Here is a 26,818-nt window from a genome sequence, read left to right as displayed (position 1 = left end):
AAAGTGGAGGAAAATTAGCAGGTCCACAGGAAATTTAGTACCCTGTGTCTGTGACCACCATAATCACAACGCCTGAGGAAGATGGAGAAAAAGCACGGAGAATGGGAGCTCCCCTTCTGGCAGCAGCTTGCCATTGCATTAGGTTGGGTGAGAAAGGATTTTTAACAACTGTATGTTTATGCAAATTAATTTAGTGCAAACAAATTAAATGTCAATCTACCAGAACCTCTGAATATAGATGAGCGCAAAGAAAATACAAACCATGGTCTGAGGAAGACTGGTTAGAACTATTTTTTATGAGCTTGAAAAGAAAGCTACTCTGTGCCTCCAAATCAAAAGCAGGAAGCTACACATATGGCAAATTTCCTAATAAAACCCAGCCTAACTTCACACTGTATTACTCATTACACATTAGTGCTTTCTCACTGCATCTCCCAGTAACTGAAATGTTCTACTATGATTGTTTTCTGCTTTCTTTTTTCCTTTAAAAAACATGACAGTCTCCTAAAAAGCCACCCAAATATACACATTGATCATATTAAGGGTTCTTGGAGATATCTCTACCAAATATTCTGACACCTAATTTCAGAAACGTCATGGCAATCTTTCTTTTTACTAGCATAAAAGCATCCTGCTGCAGTTCTCTTACTTTCTCAAAGGCAGGGAATGCCAGGACTCCCACCTGGAAGGCAAATGACTCTTCATGGGGCAGATGCTGCTCTTTCAACCTCCAGTTAGGATGTTCCTTCTCCCCAGATGCCACATCTGACTTAATAGAAAGAAAGGGATTATTCCAAGCACACAAGACTTGCCATGGAAAAGGAATTAGCTTCCATTTGCCAGCGCCATTTGCTGTACTGTACTTGTGGCTTTTCTGATAAGACGACGAAGAACCACTTCTTGGAGAACATTTAGTTATGTATGTAAAATCCTGCCTTGGAAGAAATGTATATTTAATTTCATGTATAATTAAGAAAACTAACTGGAGCTTAATTCATCACAAAGAAAGCAAATCTATCTTCCTTGCAGGGCAATCCGAGGCAGCAGTTACTTGTGCCACGCACTTGAACATGTGGTTGCACATTTAAGATGCTCCATGGAATTAAGATTTCCCAGAATATAGGAATACAATTGCTCCTGATTTTAAGCAGAAAACAAGGGTGGAGGAAGACCCAGGAGAAACCCAAGAGCAGATGGAGAATATATCCCATTAACTCAGAGGTGCAAGAGTGGCCAGTAGAAGACTGCATCACAGAGCTCTACAGCTTGAGACCCTACACAAATAGGGATGATCTCGAATGGGAAGATATCCAAACAAAAAAGCAGGCATGACAAAATCCACACAGTTTGTAGGTGTTTGGGATCTGTGTGTTGTACAAGGTGGCCAGAGTGACCTCACAGCTGGGGAATTCACAGCCACTCCCTGCAGAGCCACATGGACTCCTCCGCCAAGTCTGCTGACCAGAGGCTGTCTGCGTATTGCATCTGTGTATTGCATTGAACTTCAGTGCTTGATGTCTGTTACAACACGCCTTTCTCCTATTCAGTCACCCAATACATTTACAGATTTTGCAGACAATAATATATTTCCATCACTGGACAAATTTAAAGTAACTATTAAGTGCGTATCAGTTCTTCTTCTCTGTTGTGGACATGGCTAACATTGTGAGATCTACTGGAACAGCCCGACTATTTTATATTTCTTTTTAACATTTCAACACAAGAATGTTCTCTGAACTCAGGAGGACATCAATGCAATCAGTATTTATCACAGGAGGGTCATTACCTCAACCCCAGCCTAAGGCATTACTGTGGGGAACTATCATTTGTTGGGACTGGAAATAATGGGAAATAATCACAGAGCACAACCATGACTACGTTCTGATTTTAAAATGGCATTATTTCTCTAGAGAAAAGTAATTTTTTTTTTATTATTTTTTTTAAGATGGGATTAATTTAGAATAGAACTCCTAAATCCAGTAATAACACAAAAATTCTTTTAAGTGCATTTAGAATACTCAAAATATTTTGAAAGCAAAATGGGGTTTCCACAACAAAAGACTTAGTGAAGCAAGTTTTCATATATCACTACCCCATTTCAATAGCTCATATAATTTACACAGCAAATGCTCAATCTCTGACATAGTTTCTAACCCAGAACAGAGGTTTTTTGTTTTTTATTTTTAAGTTTCCTATTTTTTCATTTGAAATAATCTAAACTAACAAATCTTCAAGAGCCTCTTGTCTACTAAAGACCTGAACGCCAGATTCTTCCTCATCTTCTAGATGTTTTCTCTTGACCTCTCCATTCCTGACATCCAGCTCTGACAAGTTTCACACATGAGCAGCTATAGCCTTGAAATTGAACGTTTTCAGTGATATCTCTCATTCTTTTCCAGATGATGAAATGTCACAGCGCTTCTTTTTGCTAAAGAAGTCTCCACCTTTCTTTTAAGACAGGATAAACCTTTGGGTTACACTGCATACCTGACATGTGTTTCATGGCCTCTGTTTTTGTGTATTAACACACATTAGTTAACAGTCTTTGAATTGGTTCCCACACAGTGAGGCTGCTGTCCACACAAGGCGTTCCCCTGACACAATGAATAGTTGTCATTCCAGTCATCTTCTGTCAGCTGAACAGGGGCTGAAAACACCATCTGGGAGAATCATGAAAGGGCAGGCTACGAGCCCTGGTCATGCTAACAAAAAGCAAAAACTAAATTGGATACAGCTGCACAACACTGCAATTCCTACCCTGTGTTCTTCTTCATTGCTTCCTTCAGAGGTGTGCCCCAGGTCTTTACTCTTTTTGGTCTCAAAGATCTGCTTCCATTTGATCTCGATGAAGGCCCTGTGACTAAAGGCAACTTGAGGACTTTAATCTGCAGCTGGGAAGGCAGCAGTCACACCAGGATTACAGCCAGGGAGCACTGAATTATTCAGCTAACTTAAGTCTGCAATTTTTTCTGTATGAGCAATTGGAAAATTTACAGACTTCACTTTTAGGGTAGTTTTAAGCAACTTTCTAAAGTGAGAACTAGAAGTTACCCCAATAAACCCTCCAGTCTCTTCCTCTGTTAAATCCAGTTTGCACTGAGATGCTGAGGATTACAACCTACCCAGCTTCCAGAGTCCACACACAAGCAAGTTGAATACCTACAGGCAATGACAGCTGAATATCACTGATTTAAACACGTACACTTGTAAGAAGAGATTCCTTTTTAAAGAAGATCACACTTAGCTGCTAATAAAACCTCCACTAAATACACTTTTCATGTATAAAACATCTATGGTTATTATCTGCTTTCAACTTGAAAAGAACAGCAGCATTTTGAAGTCTGACCTCATACTGTTTACGTATGTACCGCGGCCAAATACGCAGCACATTCCTACCCACGCACCATTTATTAAATGAATACACATGCATATTTCTTGTCCAGAGAAATGAGAGGAATTACTAACACTGATACACTCTAGATATAGTGCTAGCTGTACTTCGCAGCTTCCCTGTTTGTCTTATAAATGCACCTAAATCCAGACTGTCAAGTGCAGACTGAAATTCGGTTTCAAGAAAGAATACAGGGATTATAAAAACATACTTGAAAAATGTAAAATTAAAAAAAAAAACCCTCACAGAATGAGTAATTAGTACTAAATTCTCTCATAGAGTAGAATATGAAACAGCACTTTTATCTTCCCTAATTAGCTAGAAATCTCAATTTCATCCTAATGAACAGTGATCTAGTTTCGTGCAGAAACATCAAGTATTAACTCCTGCAATAGCTGACAAATATTTTATTTAAGCAGTGAAACATTTCAACTTGGGTGCTGGGTAAAACAAAGAGGAACTAAGTAGGTCTAGTGGAGACAGAAGATACATTTATATACTGAAGTACTAATTTTAAACAGCTTCTCTGCATATTATCAGCATGTGTCTGTTGTACCAATGATGCGCTCGGCTGGATGGAGCATCTGAGAGCCACCCATGTTAACCACACATCCTTGTTCAGCCCCAGCCCTGCAGATATACATCACAGCCCCCTTTGCTGGTTCTAACAAACTTCTGCACACCGTGGTCACAGCAGCGGTAGGGAAATGCCGGTCCCCAAACAATCATAACCCAACACAATGTTTATTCTGTTGCAATATTTCTCTTCTTAAGAGTTTTAAATGAGTATTAAATCCATTACTGCTCTGGGCTCCTGTACAAGATTTTTCCTGATAATAACTCAGATAGCAACACAGGAGTGTGCTTCTCGAACTCATCAACCTAAAGCACCACAGCTAGAGATAGAGGGGGAAAAAAAAATGCAAGGCACTTATGGAGCACTGCCAGCACTAGGAGACCTTCACAGCTCCCTTCAGGCTCCTGCACACCTGTGCGTGCCAGAGTGCTCCAACTTTAGATGCAAAGAAGTGCTCAGCCTCCTACAGTACATCAATGGGACCTGCGCTCAGCAGGACCTTGCAGCTGCAGGGATACATTAGTAAGAACAGCTTCCCTGGAGTGCTTTGCCTCATTTTCATCCTGAAAAGAGAGCTTCATGACAGGCTCTTGAACTCTGATGTTTAAACAAGTTCTTGGGCTTTATGGCTTAATGATGGAAGGAGGCAAAGCAACAGTGACACAACTTGAAACCGTTTATTAGAAAAGTCTAGATTCCCTGGCAACTCACCACCTGGGCTTTAGCTTATTGCTACCACTAATTACTTTTATCTACTTAATTTTTGATACGTATGCTCCTTTCAGGCATTCATTAGCTCTGTCACTTTTTTTCCTCCCTCATTTCTCTCTAATTTCTTCCTGCATACAATGAACACTTGCAAGTTCTTTCCAGTGGCACAGAGCTGCTTAAGTAATGCTAAGATCCCCATTCAGCTGGGGTTTACATGCACTGTCTTCCCTCGGTTCGTTTGATACCTCTCCTCATGTGGCCACGTGAAGGCATGATAACAACACAGTTCTCCACTCCCAGTTTTAATTTGTCTAATTTCCTTTCCTTGTTCCCAACCTCTACTTCTTCACCTTGAAGCTCTCCTCACTGCCAAGGGCAACTGTCTTGTGATACAGAACTTTAATTGAAGAAAAACTGGGGCAGTCATCAGTGTTTTACCAACACAACTCTGAAAGTCAAACCCAAAAACACTTAAATAGATCATCTGTGGCATTTGTATGAAGAATATCTATAAAAAATAATAATACTGTTCCCTAGTTAAACTTTTCTTTCCCTACTTAAATCAGAAAGCACAGCCCCAGCCTCCCAGCAGTTGGATTCCTGGATCAAAAGCAGCAGCTTTCATAAAATTTTAGTCTTCCAGGGCATTTATTTAACTCTCCTTTCAGCACCTGAAAATTAGAGGGAAGAAAGAGTACAGCCCCAGGAATCCATGTTGCAACACCTGTGGTAGTTAAATGGCAAGAAGAGACTGCTTGCAGTGGATCTCCTTTACATTGCTCAAGAGACAACAAATCATGCCAAGCTTTCAAGTCTTGCCATTAGCTCGTTAAATGGAAAGAGTTGTTATCAAAGAAAGAACACCATGCCTCTCATCCAGAGATACAGATGAGCACCGAGATGAAGTTCAGCTTCTCCTCCTACACAGTACCACAGGGATGGCCTGGAAGGCCTGGGAGTTAACCCAGTGAGGTAGCAGGGATTCATATCTATTCAGTCCCCAGCTCCCAGCAGTGCCATGCAGCCACTCTGCTAGATCCCAAAGTGACTGACAAAGCACCAGACTTAAAGGTCACTAACATACTAACTGATTTTGCTTCGTGAAACCAACCCCCAGCTACAAGCCTCCAGAGCTGCAGCACTAAGCAGTGCTGGGCAGAGAAGCCAACAGCAGCTCAGGCTCTGGGCAGCCCCAGCAGCCCAGCTCATGCCCCTGCTGTGTCCATCAAGGCTGCTCACAGCAACAGGGACACAGCAGTACCATATTTTGGTACAAAAGATGGCCATTAAGATCCACAGTGCTGCTGTGGAATAAACACTGATCCCACGAGGTCCTTAGGCATCATTACTTTCTTGATAACCACATTAAGAAAAGAAACTGAAGACTGCAAAAACCAACAGGCTGCTGGATGGTATTACATTAAAAAACCAAAAAACCCAGAAGGTACACAATGAAAGATGTTTGCATCTGATAGAGGAAAAAAAGGAGCAGTTGCACCTAGGAGAAAAAGCTAGGGGGACTCTGAAGTTCTATTTTCAGTTGTATTACTGACTTGTATCTGAACAGCCAAGGGACATAAACAGAAATTTAAGCCTGTAAAATGATCTGAAAACACCTGTTCACAGAGGTATAATGTTTTCTCCTGATATACTTCTGAAATACTTGGAATCAGAAGCGCAGCCAGGTAGACTCAGAGCCCCCCTGAGACACACAAACTACCAAGTTTCCAATTTGTACATTAAAAAAAAGCTCAAAGTTGAACAACATTTGTCACGCAAATTGTGTTCTGTTTTCCCAATCAATCGGGAGTGCTGGGAAGCTCAGCAACAAAACATTCCAGTAACAAACCTCTGTGCTGTAGCAGGTTTGAGGTTATGTCCTTTCCTATTATTCATCAACATGATTTTCATCTTCCTTCACTGTCAGGTTTTCCTTAATAAGAGATGCATAACCCACATGCCAAAAAAGCTTTTAAAACTTACATTTGAAACAGCTAATTCCAATATGTAGCTGGATACATTTTCTTTTGGCTCTTGCATTGTGGCATTATAATGTTGTTTACTTTATTAGAAACAGTTATGTCAATTGTCAGTCTTGGGAGTTCACATGAGCACTTTAGTATATACAAACTCCAACTGACACAACTTAAAGTGTGCAGGGCAAAAACCAACACATCCCAAGAGACACCTGAATCTACTTGGAATATGTTTCTATGTCAAACAACAAGCAAACTGGAACCAGGATAAACACAACCGCCATCCAGAGACGCTGTACATCACCACCAGGCAGGTCAGTGCTGCTCTTTGCAAGGAAGCAGATAAGGTAAATGAAAGTTGCTTTTTAGAAGAACGAAACAAAAGAAATCACATTACAATCTGTACATACTTGCCTTTAAAGTTAAAGAGAAACACAGTTACTGAAGTCATGGTACCAAGGCATCACAAGAGCAGAGCCTTTGAGCTGATTTACCTGAGGAGACATCAATGCTCTAGCAAAGGAACCTGGGATGACAGGCTCTCCTAACCAGGAAAAGATGTGGGGCTTTTGGAAACTATCATCTGTCTTAAGGTCATTCTGTTTGAAGAAGGAACAGGTTGGCTTGAGCACTTCCAACACTCCTCTGTCCTGCCATTAATCAAGTCAGACTGAGGGGGCAGCACCTGACCTCAGAACCAACAACCAGGCCACAGAGTGCAGCCTCAAGAAGAAACACTTGAGAAGACCCAAAATCAAGCTCAAAAGTCCCAAAGTATATGGCAAATAAATTCAGAGTCCATAGGATCAAAACGTTTAGTACAATTAGTTCTATTAGGAAATCATTCAGCAACTTTTAACAAACACGGATACATTCATTGGTCTTTTTTTCCCTGCTTCATTGACAGCTGCGATATCCAGACAAGAACAGTGCAAACAAAAAAACCTCAAAGAAGAGACTGATAGCACATCCCATTCTCCTTTTCACAAATAATACAAGAACAGATAATGCAAAGCAGTCTATCAAGTGATACAATCTCTAAAACAAATACTAAAGCAAAAGAAGAATTCAGGTTGATGATTTAAATGCTTGTAAATTTGGACAATCATGGAAAGTGCTTATTTAAAGCACTGATTGAAATAATTTCATCCTGGAGGCAGGAGATTGCTCCTGCCCTCAAAGTTAAAAATAATATCACCATTAACCTCAGCAACAATTTTCTAATTGCCAAAGATTACAAATCTTTTATGCAGCATTCATCCACAGAGAATTCAATCACTCTGCTTTGCCTTTCAAAACCACAACTGTAATAGTAGCTGTGAGGCAAGTTCCCTTTTACAAAACAAAACCCAAAACCCCCAAATTTCTTTGATGTATTTTATATGAAAGCGTAAAACATTCACTTTGCAAAATGAAAAAGTCTGTCTTATCAAACTGTATCAAACTGTCTGCAAATTAATGCAACACCTCACATCATTATTTATGTTTGGTGCATAAGCAAAAGGAGGGACTGCTTGGAGCTCTCCTCTGACATTTCTGTGCCAGTTGGCACTATGACACAAGCAGCTGGTCCCACATTTTGTTCCCTAAGTCCTGAGCAATAAGGACTTACAATACATGCCAGCAAAGCAATGGACATCAGTAGGAACAAAAAGGGCAAAGTCTCGTTTTCAGAGCATCCAGAATTATAAACCATTTGTGCTTTCAAGAGCCATAAAGAGATGCAGCCAAAATGCACATTCATGTTCTCTGTTTCTCTCAAATGTGTACAGAGAAATAAAACAATATTCATCCTAAGCTACAGAAGAAACCCTTACACACACACCTCCCAGGTTTTGAATCTCAACCAGTATGTAAACAGTGCTACACTGAAACCGATAGTAGTTCTCCTATGGCTGCCTGACAGTCCTGCTAGGGCCATGTTATTAACTATGTCCAGCCTTACAGTAATTACAATTAAGGCAAACAATGATGCAAAACCACATTCTTTCTTCCATCTCTCCCAGTACCAGGAGCCATCACTATTGCTCTTCTGTAAGAAAATGTGGTTTCATCTCAATTGCAGGACAACCTGAGTTGTAACAGGGCAATAAGCAGCAGGGAAACTCAGGAGACTATTATATTTCATCCTCCATTTCCTCTTACTCCCACGCTGATCATAACCAGATTTTTCAATACCTCTAGTTCGGTGTGTTTGGAGAACACACACTGCAGGGAAAGTTTAGGCAATTCTTTGGTGGGGTCCATGAGTACACTACCTGCAAACAAATCAACTTCCCATTTAAAATGCAAGTTTAAAGAGGTGCAATTGAATCATGGAACACACCAGAGAGAAGTATCATGGACCATGCACCTTCACTTACCAGAAGAAACATTTTGAGCCTTTCAGCAGTTTTCCATCTGGTAGAGAATGAAAAACTAAAGATATTTATTACATTAGAAATGTATTGATTGAAAGTAGTACTGTATGACAGTATCAGCTATTGTAGCAGAACTTAAAATAAAACGTTTAAGCTTCAAGGGGATGTTTTGGGGGAAAAAAAAAGCTTTTTCAACATCATGAACAGTGAGAAAATTTGCAAGAGATAACATTTGGGCACTGAAAGTAAGTGCAACTAAATGTTCCTTTCTCCAGGGGAACTTTGAGTTTTGTCGACATGACGTGGTATGGATAATTGCATTGTGGTTTAGCAGTTAGAACACGTCCTTTGATTGTCTGGCTGGAGATGTCAGCTGCTCACACAGCTGTGAATCAGACAAGGTCGGAGATGATGAGAGCCGGTGATGTTTCAGCATCATAATCAATTTGTACCAGCAGCAGTGTGACTGGCACTGCGCTCTGCAGTTCGTTATGGCACTAACGAAGCAGTGGCACTTCATCCTCTCCCGGTGGCTGCTTTAGTGCTCAGCGGCTCTGAAGCTGCTCTACCTGCAGCCTGAGCCTTCCTCCCAGCTCAGTGCCAGGTGCAGCCACGTCAGCAGATCTTCCAGAATTATACTTCTATACAAGCAGAAAGAGAGAGACTCTCCATTCAGATTACTTTATAGGCAGTCATTTATTCTAGACCTGAAAGTCTCATCTTTTTATTTCCTGACCACAATTAGGATAGATCACTTATCCCACACCAGGAGCAGCTTTCCTATCTAAGCATTGTGCCATAGGGCTTGAATGGACAGTTACTTGAACATTGATTCAGGCACTTTCAGTACTTACTCTGGACTAACTATTAGTATTCTGCAATCCTCACAACATTTCAACAGCAAGATTGTGAGAAAAACAACACCACCATTTTTTCAAAGCTATATTACTTCCAAATAAAATCGCTACATTTGTCAATAAGTTTTAAACTGCTTTAATAAAGGCACTAGCCCAAATGTTTAACACTAGCTAAAGAGCTCTGAGATCATGAGCTGCCTTTCAGTATATCTTCGTCAGCATGGAAACTTCCTTCTGGACTCATCTGTCTCCTGCTGTCACATAAACATCAGGTTGAACTGAAACTCTACAGGGCTAATAAAAACAGAGGGTCATTAAATCTTCGTGATCTTTTACACTGAAGATCTCTTCAGCAAAGAGATGGCCATGAGCCAGAGAAACTGGTCTGCCCACTTGGGCTGCTGTCTAAGTAATGGCCAGTGACGAGAACGGTGATCATAACATGAACATGAGCAGGGAGTTGGCAGTTGGTCATAAAGGCTGTTTCTAAGAATGAAGAGCCTCGTTCTCATCTGTGTCATTTGTCAGAAGGTGGTGGCACAGGGAACACATTCCAGAGCTCATTACAGAGGTTTTCATACTGGGGCACAAAGACACTACTAGGAACACACAGATCAGTTTAAAAAGCATGAAAGTGCCACACGGCATGAGCAGCAATAGTTCACATTACTGTTCAGCTTTGGTCTCCTGTGGTGCAGGCTGCACACCCCAGCAAAGGCAGCCCCCAGACTTTCTGTGTGTAATTATAGTGGCTGCTGCCCTTAAACCAGTTTTCAGAACTGTCATCAGAAAGGCATGGATTCAAATCAAAGAACAGCACAGAGCTTGCAGAAAACAAGCCTTCTTTCCCTTTTCTGGATCTTTTATGTCTATTAAATGCTCAAAACAAAGAGCAAACTCAGTGATAGATCTAAACTCAGCACAATCAAAGGCTCCTAAAGCCAAGGCAGGGCCTTAGCAGAACATGTGGGCAGTGGACATGCTGTCATATCCTGCTGGGAAGGTGTGACACGTTCCAAAGAAACATGGGACAGGTGAAGTGGAAGAGCTCTGAAGGGTCCCAAGATCAAGGGGAAAGTTAGCAGTGCCCAGCTCTGAGCACAGAAACAGAATCACAGCACGGTTCCTGCCTGCAGTCCCAGGGCTGCTGCTGCGCTGCTCCAACCACAGAGAACTGGATTGCAGCAGAACAGCATCTGGCACCAGGAGATTGTTTAAAAGTGAAGATGCCAGAAGCCAGAAGTCCAGTTTTAAGATACAATTTACATCCTAAATATTTGGATCTCTCTAACAACAAGGAGAAAGGAGAAATATTACTTTGGTCCAAAGGAGCTACTGAAAGATGAAGAAGTGGGCAAAGCTTGGGTGACGTGCTGTTTTTAGTAACCTAAGGAGTACAAATTTTTACTCTAACACTCAGACTCAAAAATAAGCAGCTCCCTGACCTACAGAACCGATTATTTCAACATCTCACTGCCCCAGAGCTGCATTTAAATTTGTTTGTAATACATCCTGGCTGGACACCATGTTAAACAGAACTAGCTAACACACCTTTACCACTGTCTATCAGTACACTAAGTAGTAACAGTAGTGCATATTAGCACATCTTTAAGCAATTTAAGGCATTCCTCATTACCCAGCCTCTATTTGCCTTTAAACATTGCCAAACACCTAAGAATGTGAGCCAAGGAGCATTGCCACTGGGTACTGAGTCATGAACACCAAGCACTTCAGCAAGGCCTGCTTGAGCATTCTGGCTCAGCAGCTGTGAAATACCCATCCCATCTATGGCAATGGATAAACTGTGGAGCAGGAGCACGCACATAAACACTTCCTAGGAGTTATTCAAGCTCAGAGAGAAAGTTAAATGACTGCTCATAATCTAAAAGCATCCATGAATCAAAACTGATTTAATTAAAGCAGCTGCCTGCGCACCCAAACATAGAAGCAACGATTCAAACTAAGTGGGCACAATACACTGAAAATTAATTGAATTTTGATTTTAATAAAAATTGAAAAAGATTCAGTTCCACACCCGAAGAATAATACAGCTGTGAATGGCAGTGTTAAGAGCTCTCACTTCCAATTACAAAGTTTTGCACCTTTTAAAGCAATTTTAAATCACATTTTTGCAGAGCACATGGGAATTCAGACCCCAAAATTACCTGACTGTGACTTTCTTGGCAGAAAATCATAATCCTGTAACACGATATCCAAGAACTGTTCCCCTTCATTGGAGACTAATGTCATCCTGCTCCTGTTCAACAAGAACACTACGTGAGCTGTGACCTAAGCACGCAGTACTCGAGAAGTTCACTCCCAATAAAACCTCACTACAACTCGTTTGCCGTGGCAGTGCTCAAGAAGGCAGCGCACAGCAGAGAGCTCAGCCCAGTGAATCAGGGTGGATTCATCATGCTTTCAAGTACCTGTACTTCAAATGCACAGCAGGATCGTTTGCACACAGCTGGCATGGGGCCGCTTTCTCCAGGCTTCACCTCAGCATATACATTTCCATAGGCTCAGGCACAAATAATAAGGACTCACCATTATCTTCTGACCTTTTTTTTTTCCCCCTTGTCTTTGAAAGTTAATCAGTAACCAGAGATTTCTGCTACAAGTTCATGCTGCTGATCTCAAGGTCCCATTGCCCACAAAGCTTTAGAAGATTCTGTGCACAGTTGAAAACACAGCCGTGTATACGGCAAATTCTCTACTTTCACATTTGAACTTCCTACACTATAAATAAGGAGTATTTCACATGCTGCAACATTGTATCTGCAGCTCTCTAAACCAGCTGTATCATGGCCTTATCCAGGTGTATAAGAACACTCCAGGAGGTCAAGAGAAATAAAAGGCAATGTGCTTTTTATGAGACAGTTACCGAGCTGCTCACTCTGCTAATCCACGTCAGTTTTCAACCTCAAACAAGCACAGGTGGCATTTAAGGCTCTATCTAGTGCTTTCATTTTAAAAGTCATCACCTCCTAGGGTTGATAACATGATATGCAACGTGGCTGCAAGAATAAAACTGCAAATAGCGAGCTGCTTCATCGTTGTCCAACACTGAGATCTCAGCTAAAACTCAGCACTTAAAACTTAAATATCTCAAAAAACCAAGGAAAAAAAAAAAACAAAAAAAAAAACCAAAAAACCCCAACCCTTTAGTAAGTCATAGATAAAATGGATAAATCCTTCTGGTAAAACATCCTTTCCTTCCAATTGCTCAGCTTTCAAATTCATAGCAAATTATTTTCTCATTTATCTGGTTTGCTGCTTCTCAGCCCCTCCGTCCAGACAGCCCCACAGACAGAAAGAACGAGTAACAACAAAGGCAACATGCAAGGCATGGTTCAGCTGGATAAAGAAGCTGAGGAGGTAACAGACAAAAGCTTTCTTCATTTCTGATTTGATTCTAAGTTAAGTCACATTCGAGACTCCTTTCACTGGTCACTCAGGGAGACAACAGGGCAAAACTTTTTGTCACTGTTCCTAAGCCTGTTTCTTTGCCCCTGTCTACACTGGGTTGTGATTACTCAGCTGGCAAGAAAAAGACAACCTGACTTTGTACAAAAAGAAGAGCACATTACACACCAGACATCACGTTTCACCTCTCAAACTTATATATAGCAAGAGTGTTACATGAAGTAATTATTTTTTTTCTAAACAAAAACATATAAATAAGGCATCCAGAAAACAAATACATGACATGAAATTTAACATTATGCACTACATATTAAATAAAACTATTCATTTTGTTATTTCATTTCTTTCCCCTCTTTTCTACTGAGAACTATTATTCGCTTAGATGAATAAACTACTTCATGGAAGCTGGTTTTGCTGTACGCAAAGCACACAGGTGTTGTTCTCACAATCAGTTTTTACCTGGAACTAGAAACAAGTGATGCCCCCAGTGATCCAATACTTATTTTTTGTGGGAGAAAAGGCCACTAAGAACATGTGGGGATTTTATGAGAAAGATCAATAAGTGACGCTTTTAAATATTAACTTCAGTAAAGCTTGGAGAAAGATCTACGAAACCCTTCGAAATGCCAGACCTCGGATAAATCCTCACACTTGGCCACTGAATCAATTAGAAAAAGTTCCCCGGGGAAGCAAAATAATTAAGGTAATTGAGCTTTCCACAGATGTGGTATTACAATTCTAACGTTTTTATGGATGTAATTTCAAGCCCCATAACAAAAGTATATCTATATGTCTATACACACTCATATATGCAGAGGGCACTTTCTATTCCTTTTGCTATTCTGCGTTAGTTATGGATTATTAAAGGACCTGAGTGTGCAATCAAATGTGGATCAAGATACACAGATGATACAAATTAAAGAACAAAATCAGATCTCTCCTTAGCAATGCCAGAGTTTAACTGTTCACATTGTATTTCTTCCAGTAACAATCTCAAAATACTGCTTAAAAACATGACAGAGATATTCTTCCTAACTTGCTTTAGCTCAGCATTTGAGGTCAGAACACTGGATTTAAACAACAGGGAAGAAAGCAAAAGACAAAACACGAGCTCCCTCCCGTCCAAAGCCTCAGAGAACAAAAGAGCCAGATGTACCAAATTCACAGAGCAGACGTTATATCCCCTCATGAGAAGACGTGTATCAGTTTGTGATATATACACATATTTCTACTACTATTCCTCGAAGGCCAAGGAACAGTGATCTGACACGAGTTTGCCAATAAGAGTTGGCACAACTGCATCCCAACCAAAAACAGACACAAAAAGGAAAACAGAGTTCAAACAGTTTTTACGAAGTCAACAATTTTCAATATCCAAAGTGCTGGCTTTATTTAAAGGGGGTAAAACACCAGACACCATAAAAAAAAGCATCATTGCTTTACAGCTGTGCAGGCAATCCAAAAGAAGCTTTATGATCATTTGCCCAAGGCCTGGATTTTTCAGCAAGCACAAGTTTAGATGGACAGCAGCTGCCACCTTTGTGTTCCTGTGTCCGGTCACTGCCTAAGAGCTTCTAGGAAGGACTCAATACTCGACCTGTGGAAGCAGCTGGATTAAAACCCAAGCACTCCTACTGTATAGCACACACAGTTTTACTTCTCAACAGGAGCACTTGCAAGAACAACTTCAGTATTCCTTTCCAGCTTGCATCATCCTAACAAAACCCTTAAGGTAATTTCATTCCTTGCATAATGGATGCTGGAACTAATGTCATACAAGGAACCTCCTCCTCTTCAGCATTCCTTTGCTGCAGTTAGGAAATACAAGCTTTCCGCTACACACAAAGCTAACTGGCAGCACCACAATCCTAACTAGAGTTTCGACATTTGTCATCTGAAATAAAGGGCTTATTACACTATGGAAGAACACTAATTGCACAGCACAACCTAAAGAAAACCACTATCTGAAAAGTTAAGAGGAATAACACCACGAGTTTCACAATTACAGTTTTTCCGGATTGCCAACAGGGACAAGCATGAAACACAATTAGAATTTTGTTAAACCAATACGTAATTCATAAACGTGGAACTCATTCTCCATGACCTGTTTGTCTTCAGAGGAGAGTGAATCATGGAGCACACACACACACAGCCCAGCTCTGAGGCTGAGCACATGCAGGATGCTCCTTGGGAAGCGCTGCTGACAGCACAGCCCCTGACAGCCCTTTGCCAAAATCACAGCACACCACACTCTGTGCTCACAAAAGATGCCTCCAGGGAGTTTGTTCTCATCATCGTTATTCGGTGCACGTAGGAGCCACCTTCAATGGCTTTTACTTTAATTAAACCTTTACTACAGTAAAGGGCAGAGAGGGTATGAACACATTTACACTACACTGAATGTGGAAGTGGTAACGAAACAGAAAGCAAATGGAGTATCTTCCTCTCTCTGTACTCAGAGACTCTTCCCCTCCACCCGCTCCCCCAAGGAGGAAGGGAATCCCATCCTTGAGTCAATGTCTCGATATAACCGTTTGAACCTTACAGGCAAGGACACGTCCGCTCCTCATCCTGTAACCATCCTCCCCCCCACCCCTTATCCAGTTGAGCACTTGCCTCTCCTCCGTGCCCATCAAATATCCCGAAGATGGAGGGATGAGTCTTGTTCACTAGGTCGGTGATTACTTCGAACCTGTCCTCCATGTGATCCCTCCGGCCTTGGATGGAATAGACAGCCACATTGTGGCTCTTGAACTCCCAGGTCTTGGAGAACTCGGCATCCAGCACGTCCAGACCCCCGAGCCTGTCATTCTGCATGATCTCGGCCACCTTGCCCTTCACCATCTTCACCGCATCCCTGCTGGACTTAACAATGGTTTTCACCTCATCCGTGTGGAAGAAATAACTCCATAGGGCCAGGCTGATGCACAACAAGAACAGGGTCTCCGGTCTGAGCAAGAAGTAACGCATGATCCGACCCAGCAGAGACAGCAAAGTCATTGTATCCTCTATCATTTATTATCGAGACCGTGTATCCCCACACCATGCAACGCGCTCCCGGCGGACGGGACGGGGTTGAGTCGAGGCAGCGGATCAGTGCATGCTCGGCCGGGGCGCAGCCGGCAGGAGGGCAGCGCCGAGTCCCGTTCCCCGCGGCTCCCTGCTCCGGCCGGCGCCCCGGGGGGGGCCGCTCCTCGCCCCGCCGCTGCCGGCACCGCGGCGCCCCGTGTCTCCTGCGGGGAGCGGCCCGGCCCGGCCCGGCTCGGCGGGGAAAGCTCCGCCGGCGCCACACACCCCCTGCGGCAGCGGCACCGCTCCGAGCCCGAGCCCTCCGCGGGCAGCCCCTAGGCCGCTGCTCTTCCTCAGGGCCCCGCGAGAGGCCGCCGCGCTCCGGCGCTAAGGCAGCTCGCAGTGTCGCGGAGGCAGGGGCCGACCGCAGCGCTGGTGGCTGGCAGGGCCGCCGCGGGTACCTGTCCGCCGGGCACCCCGCGCCTTGCGCCGTCCCTCCCCCGGGGCGGGGCGCCACCGCCTCCTCCTCGCCCGGCCCCTCCACCGGCCTACAATGTACTACAAGGCGGGGAGCTGCGCCGATTGGAGGCCGGCGGCGCGAGGGATCCCGGGCGTTGTAGTGCGGCGGGGCTGCAACAAAGAGAAGCGAGAGAGATATCACCGCCGAGAGAGATAACTGCAGGTGCTGGGTCACAAGCACCGCGCTGAGCACCCGGCACAGCAGCTGCTGGAGACCCCTCAGCAGCCCCTACTAAACGCGAACCCGGAGAAACAAAGGAACAAACGGGGCTGTGGCTGTTCTTGAAGCCAGTCGTGGAAGTTTATCTTCTAAATGTAATAGTAACCTCCAAGATGCGTTCACATGCAATTCACATTTGGTGAAGAGGAATAGAAGTACACAGTTCCAAGTTATTAAACAAATAGTCGAGGGCGTCCAGGCAACGCTAATGAAAAGAATACAGGAACTACTCCAAATGTGTATTTTCTTTGTCTGACACACTTCTGTAGGTTGTTTTTCTGATAATTGGAGATCACAAGCTGTGACTGTGAGCACAAGTTTGCTGGGATAAAATCAATTCAACGAACAGCCTGAGTTACAAATGAGAAGGAGTGATTTTCACCAGCTGGCAGAACGGGGGGCTGCAAACTGACTAAATTCATCAAGAGTGTGACGGCTGATGTGACAGCTGAACACATCAGAGTGATGGTGAAATGAATGAGCAAACCATGCATCCAGTCTGAGATTGTCACTGAACCGTCTGCCTTTGAAGCTGCCGGAGCTGAGTGTGAGTGTGCGCCCTCTGTGTCTTCCAACAGCTCCCTCTCTCTTTACACTTCTGGTAATACAGAAGTTGCATGTAAACTTACACAATATTTTTGGCTAGTTTTTCAAAGATCAGCTTAAGAAAGAATCGAGCTTAATCAGCTTTCTCTTAATCAGAGAATTCGCTTTCACTCAGCTCTTGAAATGGAAGTGACCACCAGTTAAATGTGAACGATCCAGGTGCTACATGTGAGTTCTATGTGAAGATAGAATAAGTGCACAACTGGAAGGCTCAGCATAGCGCTGAGTCAGCCCTGACCCAGGGTGAGCAAAGGGACTCACATGAGTGTTTCATTGTGCACTCCATGGCTGGTTCCTGCATTGCTTTCCCTACCAGATCTCCCCAGTGGAAAGCATGACCCAAAAACTTTCTTTTCAGCACTGGAAATCATTAAAAACTTCACCACTCTGTGGCATTTGTGACTGAAAGATTTCACTTGGATTTTGTTGGGGGTAGAACTCTGGCACTTGTTCATTTGTGATAAGCTTGAAAAGCAACCACTGAGCCATCTTCACAAATAAACTTCATAATTACACACCTTATCATGAGGTAGAAAAAACATATCTTGCTCAACAGCTCCTCCTACTGCTTACGTGTTTGTAAGAACATTTGTTTCGACAGATTCTCCCCTCTCCCTGGTAAACCCCTAAGAAATCTTATTATAGAAATTTCGCTCCTCTTGCATTTCCTTTGAAGGGGAACATTTGTGGAATGAAAATAGCAATTTTCCACAGCAATTGTTCTCTGACATTTTCCAAGCTCCTCAGTTCCCAGCGCTCATTATAGAACAACTTCACGTGTAACATCTGATCTGTGTTTAATTCCTGGCAATGTAGTGTCAGTGAGGACGAGGGTCACAGGATGTGGGGAGACTTCTGGAAAACAGAGTCATGTTTCATCAGCATCTTTTATTTAAGCCTCAGATGCTGCTACAGAGCGCGGGGCAGTGAATTGCTGTGCAAAGGAAGCACCTCTGGGATATGTGGGCATCTTGGCAGAAGCACGGTCCCAAGAATCTGATTCTTAGTTCAGCTCTCAAGGATGTGAGACACCCTTGGGAATTCTCACTTATTACTCTGAGCTCTCTCTGATCAGCTCCTTTGTATCATCATTATTCCAAACACATTTTTCCCCATCAGTTTTCAGAGTTGAATTCACTGAGAATTGGAGCATGACTGAAATATCACCAAAGAAACCCAGCAGATAAACCTGAAGATGGTCCTGGCTGCCACAGCTGCTGTCTGCAGCAGTTCATTTAAACATCAGCATCACTTCATGGCACTGCTCAGTGAAGATGTATTTGGACACAGTTGTGAAGGTTGTGCTGGTGGATTAATGCACCACGAGGTTGCCACTTTCATGAAGAACTCCAAAATACGCAAGCAAAATATAAATAGAAACCAAGCTATTTAGAGTCACTTTGAATTAGCTACGAACTGGTAGCCTTCTTATTAAATCTCTCTGAGATTTGAACATAAATTGATAAAAATCAATAACAAAGGAAACCTCATTTTCTTCATCATTAATTTTTACTCAGTTTAGCAGATGTTTCTTGTCTTATGTTGTAGACCATTTAATTTGCATTATGCAAGAGACTACAAATTTGATTTACACATTTTAATTCCAAGCTTGCATTTTTACTACTTTCAGATACATCTATATGCAAAGCATTATGGGTTGCATTCTGTACTAGATCCTTAGTTTAGCCAAGCTAATCTTGTATCAAAACTGAGATGCGAGGGGAACTGAGGTAACTGATGTCTTTTTTTGTCTTACGCTGAAATGAAAATCAGCTGTAGACTCAGCTGACTGTGCTGCTCAGAACAGACCTCAAGCTGAATCTAGTGCCACGAGTCTTCATGAGGCTGGTTATAGCCAAAGTCAATCTCAAAGGGGCAGCAGTGATCCAGCACTCACAACTTCCCTTGAACTTACCCCAGCAGTAAAGCCTTCCACAAGGCAGGACAGAGGGATCCTGGCCCTAGGCTGCCTAACATTTCCTTGGGGAAAAGCAGGTAAGTTGGCTTTCTGACTGCTCTATGGGCCCTGAATGGTGTGCAGCAGGCAGTCTGTGCTTTGTTCCTGGGAATATGAGATCAGTCTGTACAGGCTGCTGCTTTTTCTTATGGAGCCTTATGGACAGGTTCCTGTTACTCAGTTTGAACGGCTCACTTATTCACCAAGGTTTTGGTGACGGAGATAGATAGAGAAATAATAAAATAAAAATGGTGGAAAACTGCTCTACTGGGGCACAGAGAATTTAAGACTTTCCCTCTTTTAAAAATTACAGAGGATTTATGCATGTTCATTGCTTGGAATTTGCTTGAGTTAGGTCTGCCAATAAATAACGTTGAAGCATTCATACCTCTGGGGCTCAAATGGGATTTGTGCTGTAAAAGTGGCAGGTGAAGGAAGAGATACAGACTTTTGTTAAAGGGCCAACAGAGAAAACTGAATGAGCACCGCTGATGTCCACAGGATGCAGCTATAAACTTCTTCCAAGAGAAATATTAAAGCTCAATAAGAAATTTAAAAAGTAATAGGAAAACAGAACAAAACAAAAATATACAAGCAAAAATACAGGAGTTAATTGTGAGAGAAACTCACAGCAGACTTCATAAATGATGGTAGGTATCAGTGGTCAGACTCTTACATTTAGATGTCTGCGCTGCACTGACTCACACAAGAAAGTCTGGGTTCATAAGAACTGGGTGTAGTAAAAACACTGATCAGCCTAATCACATCTTCTACTCAAGGGTACATTAAGTGTTACCTATTCTACTAGTGAGTCTACAGTGGAAAGCACTTCTTTTTGTTTGTTCTCCATCTCCTCATAGGCAGCGTGCCTAGTAAGATCAAATGGTACGATTTGTACTGAAATAGCTGTGTGCTGTGATACCTTCAGCTGTCAGAACTGCCTCTCCTTCTTTCTCGCTTTGCAAAAAAAAACCACATACCACAGCACCATCTGCTTCACCACGATGCAGATTTACTGCAGAGGAGCTGGATTTTAATGGGAGAAATCATTTGACTACAAGAGAATTTTATGATGTTGCTTTAATTTTCTTTTATCGCTCTTTTATTTTTCTTTCCTCCAGTTCCCACATCATCCCAGGCTTCCTAAGGCACCAGACTGTGATGCTGACACCAGATGGGGAAATGAGTTTCAAACAGCTGCGGGCTTCCCTACTTCCAGCCACTGCGGATTCATTTCTGCAGGTGCATATGGGAGAAGCTGGTGATAGCAAGACAATACTAAATTTAGTTTGCTTCCCTGCAACCTCTGTGGGTTTTGGCATTCTCACAGCTCACAAAATTTGCCACAATCACAGAATCTGTTTAGAGAGTGCCGAATGACTGGCAGCTGCCTTCAGCTGATGAAAAATAGGCAAACAAAGGATGACAGCGCACAGAGAAGGAACAGAATGTATTTACATGGATCCCTTTGCAGGAGGCTGTTTATCAGATGGTATGAACTGCTTTATTTATAGCTAATGACTTCTCCAAAAACATTGTTCTCTGTCGACTTCTACTTCTAAGCTGACAGTCTGGAGACCTACTCTGCCAAGGAACTGAAATCATTTTGAATTAAAAAATGGTGCAAAAATCTTTACTAAGCATTAATGCCATTTATTTTTTTTCTGTAGCAAATACATGATGCTATGGTTTTGGAAATGGAACAGAGGTGGCTGATGCTCTTATATCAGAGGAACTGGGCTACCAGCCAAAATCTGAGTTCTGCTAGTTATGTTCCCAACCAGGAATTAATTCCTGAACTGATGTATCTGAGGATAGAAAAGCAAACTATAGCATAATGTCCAGAATCTGTGGGCTGTGCGCATATTTATCTTTCTTTCTTCTATTGCCTTTCTATATCTGGTCTCTTGAGATCTGAAAATTCATTAAAGTCTTGAATCACAATGTTCTTATGAAGTGAAGCAACATATATTTACAACCTAAGTCTTGTATAAAGAAATGGAAGAATTCACTCTTTGAGCACGATGCCCTTTAAAGAGTTTCCTTTAGCCAGGGTTGGTTCAATCACTACACATGAAACAGATGAAATATGGCTAAAAAAATAAACATCCTCATATTTAATTTGTTTGATGATTAAGACATGAAAAATATTACTTTAAAGTCTCTGTTATTATTATGTTTTTAATCTTCACATGTTCTTTTACCTTAAATTACCAGTAGTGAGCACTACTGCACTACTGAGATGTAAGGAGCAGGCTGAGAAATGCAACACAAGGAGCTGAAGCAGTGGTAGTAAATGTTGGCCACTGTAAAATGCAGTTTTGACACGGCACTCAGTTCCCTTACAGAGAGTTTTAACTCAGAAGTTGAGAAGATGTAAGAAAGTTCAAGTACTTGTCAGGTAGACTCAGTGGTAGGTAATAAAAGCCTCTCAGTCCAATAAAATGAATTCTTGGAGGCTTGAGACGTCTCAAGCCGGCAAATAATAAGCCAGGAATGACAGTACAAGAAAGCATGTCAGATAGAGCCTATCTCTATTTTTTTCTCTATAGGAGAAAAAAATCTCCTTTAAAATGAGTGCACGTGCTTTAAGCTTTGGCTAAGTTATGCTAGAGGGAAGTAATACATATTTCAAACCCCAGCTGCCATTTGCTAAACCAGCTCTATTACTTCCTTAAGCTCGGTAAGTTCACTTAGTCTCCATTCCTCTCTAATCTCATGAGACATTTAATTAAGTCTTGTGTCTTAACGTTTGCTCTCTAAAGACCCGAGTTCTGCTGAAGAATCTAAAATTCAAGTTTTTAACTGACCTTGCTCTGGAAAGGCAGTTAAGCACATAAATAGTCTCAGTGACCTTCAGCCCATGCTCTGCTCTATATGGCTGTCCTGAATTAATCTCAGGAATGTACATCCTAATGAAATCCATGGGACTAGTTACAAGAATAATGATATACCTGTAAGTGTTTGTGGTATTTGTTTCAAAGCTGGGGACCACCTGACTATCTGCCCTTGTAGCCCTGGTTTTCTGCCTGATACATCACTGTTCTATTTGAATCAGTGGCAGAGATGCAGTTAAGATGACTAGCTTGTGTACTTAGAGCTCTCCCCTTCTCCAGACACTTAAAGCTATGAGTACATGGATAAACAGCCTCCAACAGAAGCACGCTTCCTGACTGTGCTCTGCTTCTGTAGAAACAGAAGAGCAACAACTACTCCATTAACTATACTGAGGAGGATTTCAGTGTATGACAAACTTTAGATAAGTTTGCCCTTTGTTTTCAAAATGGGCTTTGTTTTCTCTCACCCTCAAATGACACTCCACAGAGATTCTGAAGAGCTACATCTGGAATGAGGAAAATATGGCTGAAAGAATTTAATTTATCATTAGAATAAGATCCAGTGTGTCATCCAGATAGGAAAGCGAGCCAGGGATGAATGTCTGAAATAAAAATTTATGAAACATGAAATGAGCTTTAATAGTAAGTCTGTGAAGTCTGGAAACAATAGGTCTCTCAGGAGTGGCAGAGTCCTATTTTTATGGTGCTCTGATAGATGGGAAGGTGATAAAGTGCTGGATATGAGGAAAGAACTAAAATCGTAATTGAACATGGTTCGTAAATCCACGGGGATCAAAAGCTACACGCTGAGTACTAATTCCTGCTGGGAAATGTTTCTATTTAGTTACACTGTGACAGTTAATAGTAAATATAATCTAACAGCTGTAATTCTTTGGTTTATTTTTCTCCTAAGATATGACTTACTATTGACCTTCTGTTATCTATCATTTGAAGATTCTGTCCGCATTTTCCAATAAAAGCTCTTCTTCCACTTTTTGATTAAATTAGACTGTGAGCTCAGACTTTGATTAATATGGGGTAGCAATGTCTCGTTCTTCCAGAACTGAAAATGTCCTCATTTAAGATCAGATCAGAAGATGAGATGAAAGCCTGTTATAATTTTGAAAGGAATCAGTCTTTTTAGGCCAGTCTCTACATTTTTGTTATTAATCATAAAGATGGATACATGTAAAAGAAGATATTTTTACATCTATACCAAAATTCTGAGAATTCTACATTGACAAATGGCTATTAATAAGAGAAGGATATAAAGAGAAATGTTAAAAAATGAGACCTTCTGGCTTAAAGGCCCACTGCTTTCACAGTTTGCAACTATGAAGGGGCACTGAGGATGCCAATGCAGTTCACTCCTAGGTGAAAAGTTGCTGAACTTAACTTGAAGGAAGATTAAATTACAGAGAACTAGAGCTGAATGAAAATATTGCAGAGCACATTCAGCTGGTTCTATTTCTTGTCCATTGCTTTCACACATGTATTTCTTCTCCCGTGGATGCAAGGCCATTTACTGTCATCATATTCGATAACATTAGTATGCCATTGCTTCTGAATCCTGCTGCCCTCACAGTTGACACAACTGAAAGACCACATAAATCCGCCCAAGAAGCTGCTTTCTACCTTCTAACATGCTACAGCATCTCTGCCTTACAGGTGTCTGAACAAAATGCACACCAAACATCAACAGGCACAATTCCCCTCTCACCATTTAACCAATACCGTGCACTCCCTTGACCAAAATTAAAACACAATAACCCTAGTTCTTCTTAAACTACTATTTAGCAAATATCTGAATCACATTTAACAGACCATCCGCCTTTTAGCTACGTATGTACAAGATAACATCCTGCTGGTAGTCCTTAATCACAGCAGAAATAAAGCTACAGAAAGAGACCTCCCTGCTGATCCACGAGCTCTTCTCAGCAGTATTAAATGGTTTTCAGAAGACAGCAATAAAATCAAAGACATTTTACACATACGAAAGAAGTGTTTTATAGGAGGGCTGTTAAAGCCGACGTCGAAATTTCACAATCCAATCTTACTGTACCACTGGAGCTGTATATAATGTTCTGGCTGTCATGTGCACACATACAAACACAATGTGTAATAGTAGGCACACATTGTTTTGGTATCACTGTAAATTGCAAGCTATGAATACATCAATATTCCTTTTTTTCCCCATGTGTTTCTAGAACAGTTCTAACAATCCTCAAATTTCATGTTTATCAGTTGGAATTCCACTGAAAATACGTTCCTGTTTCTTGTGCCACACTCATAGAGAAACTAGGACACGTAAACAAAATGTCTGAATGAGGAGAATTCATACACAGGAAAAAGTCTGAGCTTCTGTCAAAATAATACGAATAAAGATGCAGCATCACTGATCACCCTGACAGCGCAAAAATGCAGATCTGTTTCCTGATAGAAAAACCATAAAGAATGAAATTTGCCTCAAATGCTCATTCACAGTTAAACAAAGTCGTTATTCAGAAATCAAAGGAATAAACGATGATTTAGACCTACTTTCCCATTAGATGTTAATTCCAAGCATAAATGGGTCTAACTCAAAAAAGCTAACAGCAAGTTCCAAATCCACGACCCCTTGTGAACAGTGAGCTGTAGCACTGCTAAGCAAAATACAGAATGTAATTCCCTGTATTTTAGCCTTTTGTTTCGTAAAGCTTCTTATACGGTAAGGAAATGCAGTCAGATAAACTAACATACACAGTGGAGATGAGATACTTTAGGCCCTCTGTAGATAATCTAAACATTGTTTGCTGATTTTTTTTTCTGTCCATCCTGATCAGTTGTGAAAACAAGGCTTTTCCCCTCCATGTCTCGCAGGAGATACAGAGTTTGGAGAAAAAAAATATCTGGGGAAGATAAGTGTTATTTGTTGTGGTCCAAACACAGTTTTAATGAGGTAGTAAAAATGTCTTAAAGCAGAAACAGTTTTATCTGCCTATTCTGTTTCTAAAACACAGAAATAATTCTAACATTTCTGCTCAGCCCATTTGCCTGCCCTGAGATGCATTTATTATGGCTACAGGGCAGCAACAAACAAGATGCATAAACATCTCCTGTGCCTCCATTGTGCGCTTGCAGAGCACAGAGTCTAATTAGCATTGCAAGAGGAAAAGGTGACAGGCTGATAGGCACTGCTGACCTTGACAAGTCCATGGTGGATCACACATTTGCAGTCCCACAGACTTTGGTGCACAGATGACCCTGGAGTGCTGGCATTTTCCATTGTGCTGAACCTTTGCTTTGCTTTGCAGTCTGAAGCTCTTTGGAAGAGCAGAGATGGCAATCAAAGAAAGGGCACAGTCCTCTCTGGGTACAAGCATCTCTGTTCTGCAAGCTGAGCCCAAACCTGTTAGCGTGAGTGGGTCTGCGAGTTGGAAGGGGCAGGACGTGCTGGGCTGCAACAGCCTGGCTATTGCTTTCTATATTTTTGCAGGACAATGACTAATTATTTCAGCCTGGAAAGTAAACTTTCCTCTTCTTCACTTGCACAGCATTGCTGCTGGGTCTCTTTTCTCTTTGTCAAGCAGACAACATTCCAGGATATGGAAGCTGCAGGGTTTGCTGTTTTCTTACAGTCTTTCCTTGATGTCAGTGTATTTAGAAGGCTCTCATTTCCTTATCCCTATTCTCACTTTCACAGCCATGATAGGATGTTCGCTTCTCTGGTTCCTAGGAGTCAGCAATTACAATTGATCTCCCAAGTTTTCAACCATCCCTTCTTTTCCTCCTATTGCAGATTAAATTTCACAGAACACCATCTTCCAACCTATGAAAGGCACCTAAGGGGGCACTCGGGGATAGTTCTCTTAGCATAAGACAAACTTCTAGCTATCTTTCTATTATCGTAAGTAAGTGCACACCATTTTATTCCTTTCAGCAGCACATGGAATGTACTGTCTCTTCACAGAACATCACAGATTAAAACAGAATTAGTAAAATGAACGGGCAAAAGATTTTGTGTATAAAGCTATAAATATGTCTAATTTGATGACACTGATAAAGGCTAAAACTTGAAATATACTTTAGATAAAACCCATGAATGTTCACCAAAGTGTCCTTTAGGAGTAATACTGCATATTACGGTGTTGAATTATACCATTTCCCAGCGCTTACACCTTGCACTGCGTTCACTTTTTACACTTGTTGTTCAAATCCACTGCATATACGATTAATTCAGGATTCATTGTGCATACCAAAAGAGTTTACACCAAGGCAGGAGAGGCTTTTTTTTCTTTATAACACATAATGTATTATCTGGCAGCAAAATAATAATAATAATAAAATAAAATGTATAAATTATTAGATTTTACCTGAGTTTTCTCCTTTTTAC

The 26,818-nt window shown here is 41.6% G+C and overlaps 1 protein-coding gene across 2 annotated transcripts in view; it reads right to left on the bottom strand.

Moving 5' to 3' along the window:
• Positions 1–16,798, bottom strand: part of PPM1L (protein phosphatase, Mg2+/Mn2+ dependent 1L) — an 81,035-nt gene extending 64,237 nt beyond the window's left edge. Inside the window, exon 1 of one of the 2 annotated variants that reach the window (XM_015872084.3) lies at positions 15,915–16,798. In XM_015872084.3, the coding sequence (XP_015727570.1) occupies positions 15,915–16,313 (399 nt within the window). In that variant the 5' untranslated portion in view covers positions 16,314–16,798. Of the gene's footprint in view, positions 1–12,037; positions 12,159–15,914 lie in introns of those variants that run through there. The other variant, XM_085513370.1, reaches the window with a different exon arrangement.
• Between the last annotated feature and the right edge of the window lie 10,020 nt (positions 16,799–26,818).

This window comes from Coturnix japonica, chromosome 12, assembly GCF_054131305.1.
Source record: "Coturnix japonica strain WE chromosome 12, WE-NBRP24, whole genome shotgun sequence".
In the NCBI taxonomy this organism is placed as follows: domain Eukaryota; kingdom Metazoa; phylum Chordata; class Aves; order Galliformes; family Phasianidae; genus Coturnix; species Coturnix japonica.
The sequence above is the reverse complement of the archived record's forward strand: the minus strand, read 5'-3'. Positions and strand labels throughout refer to the sequence as shown.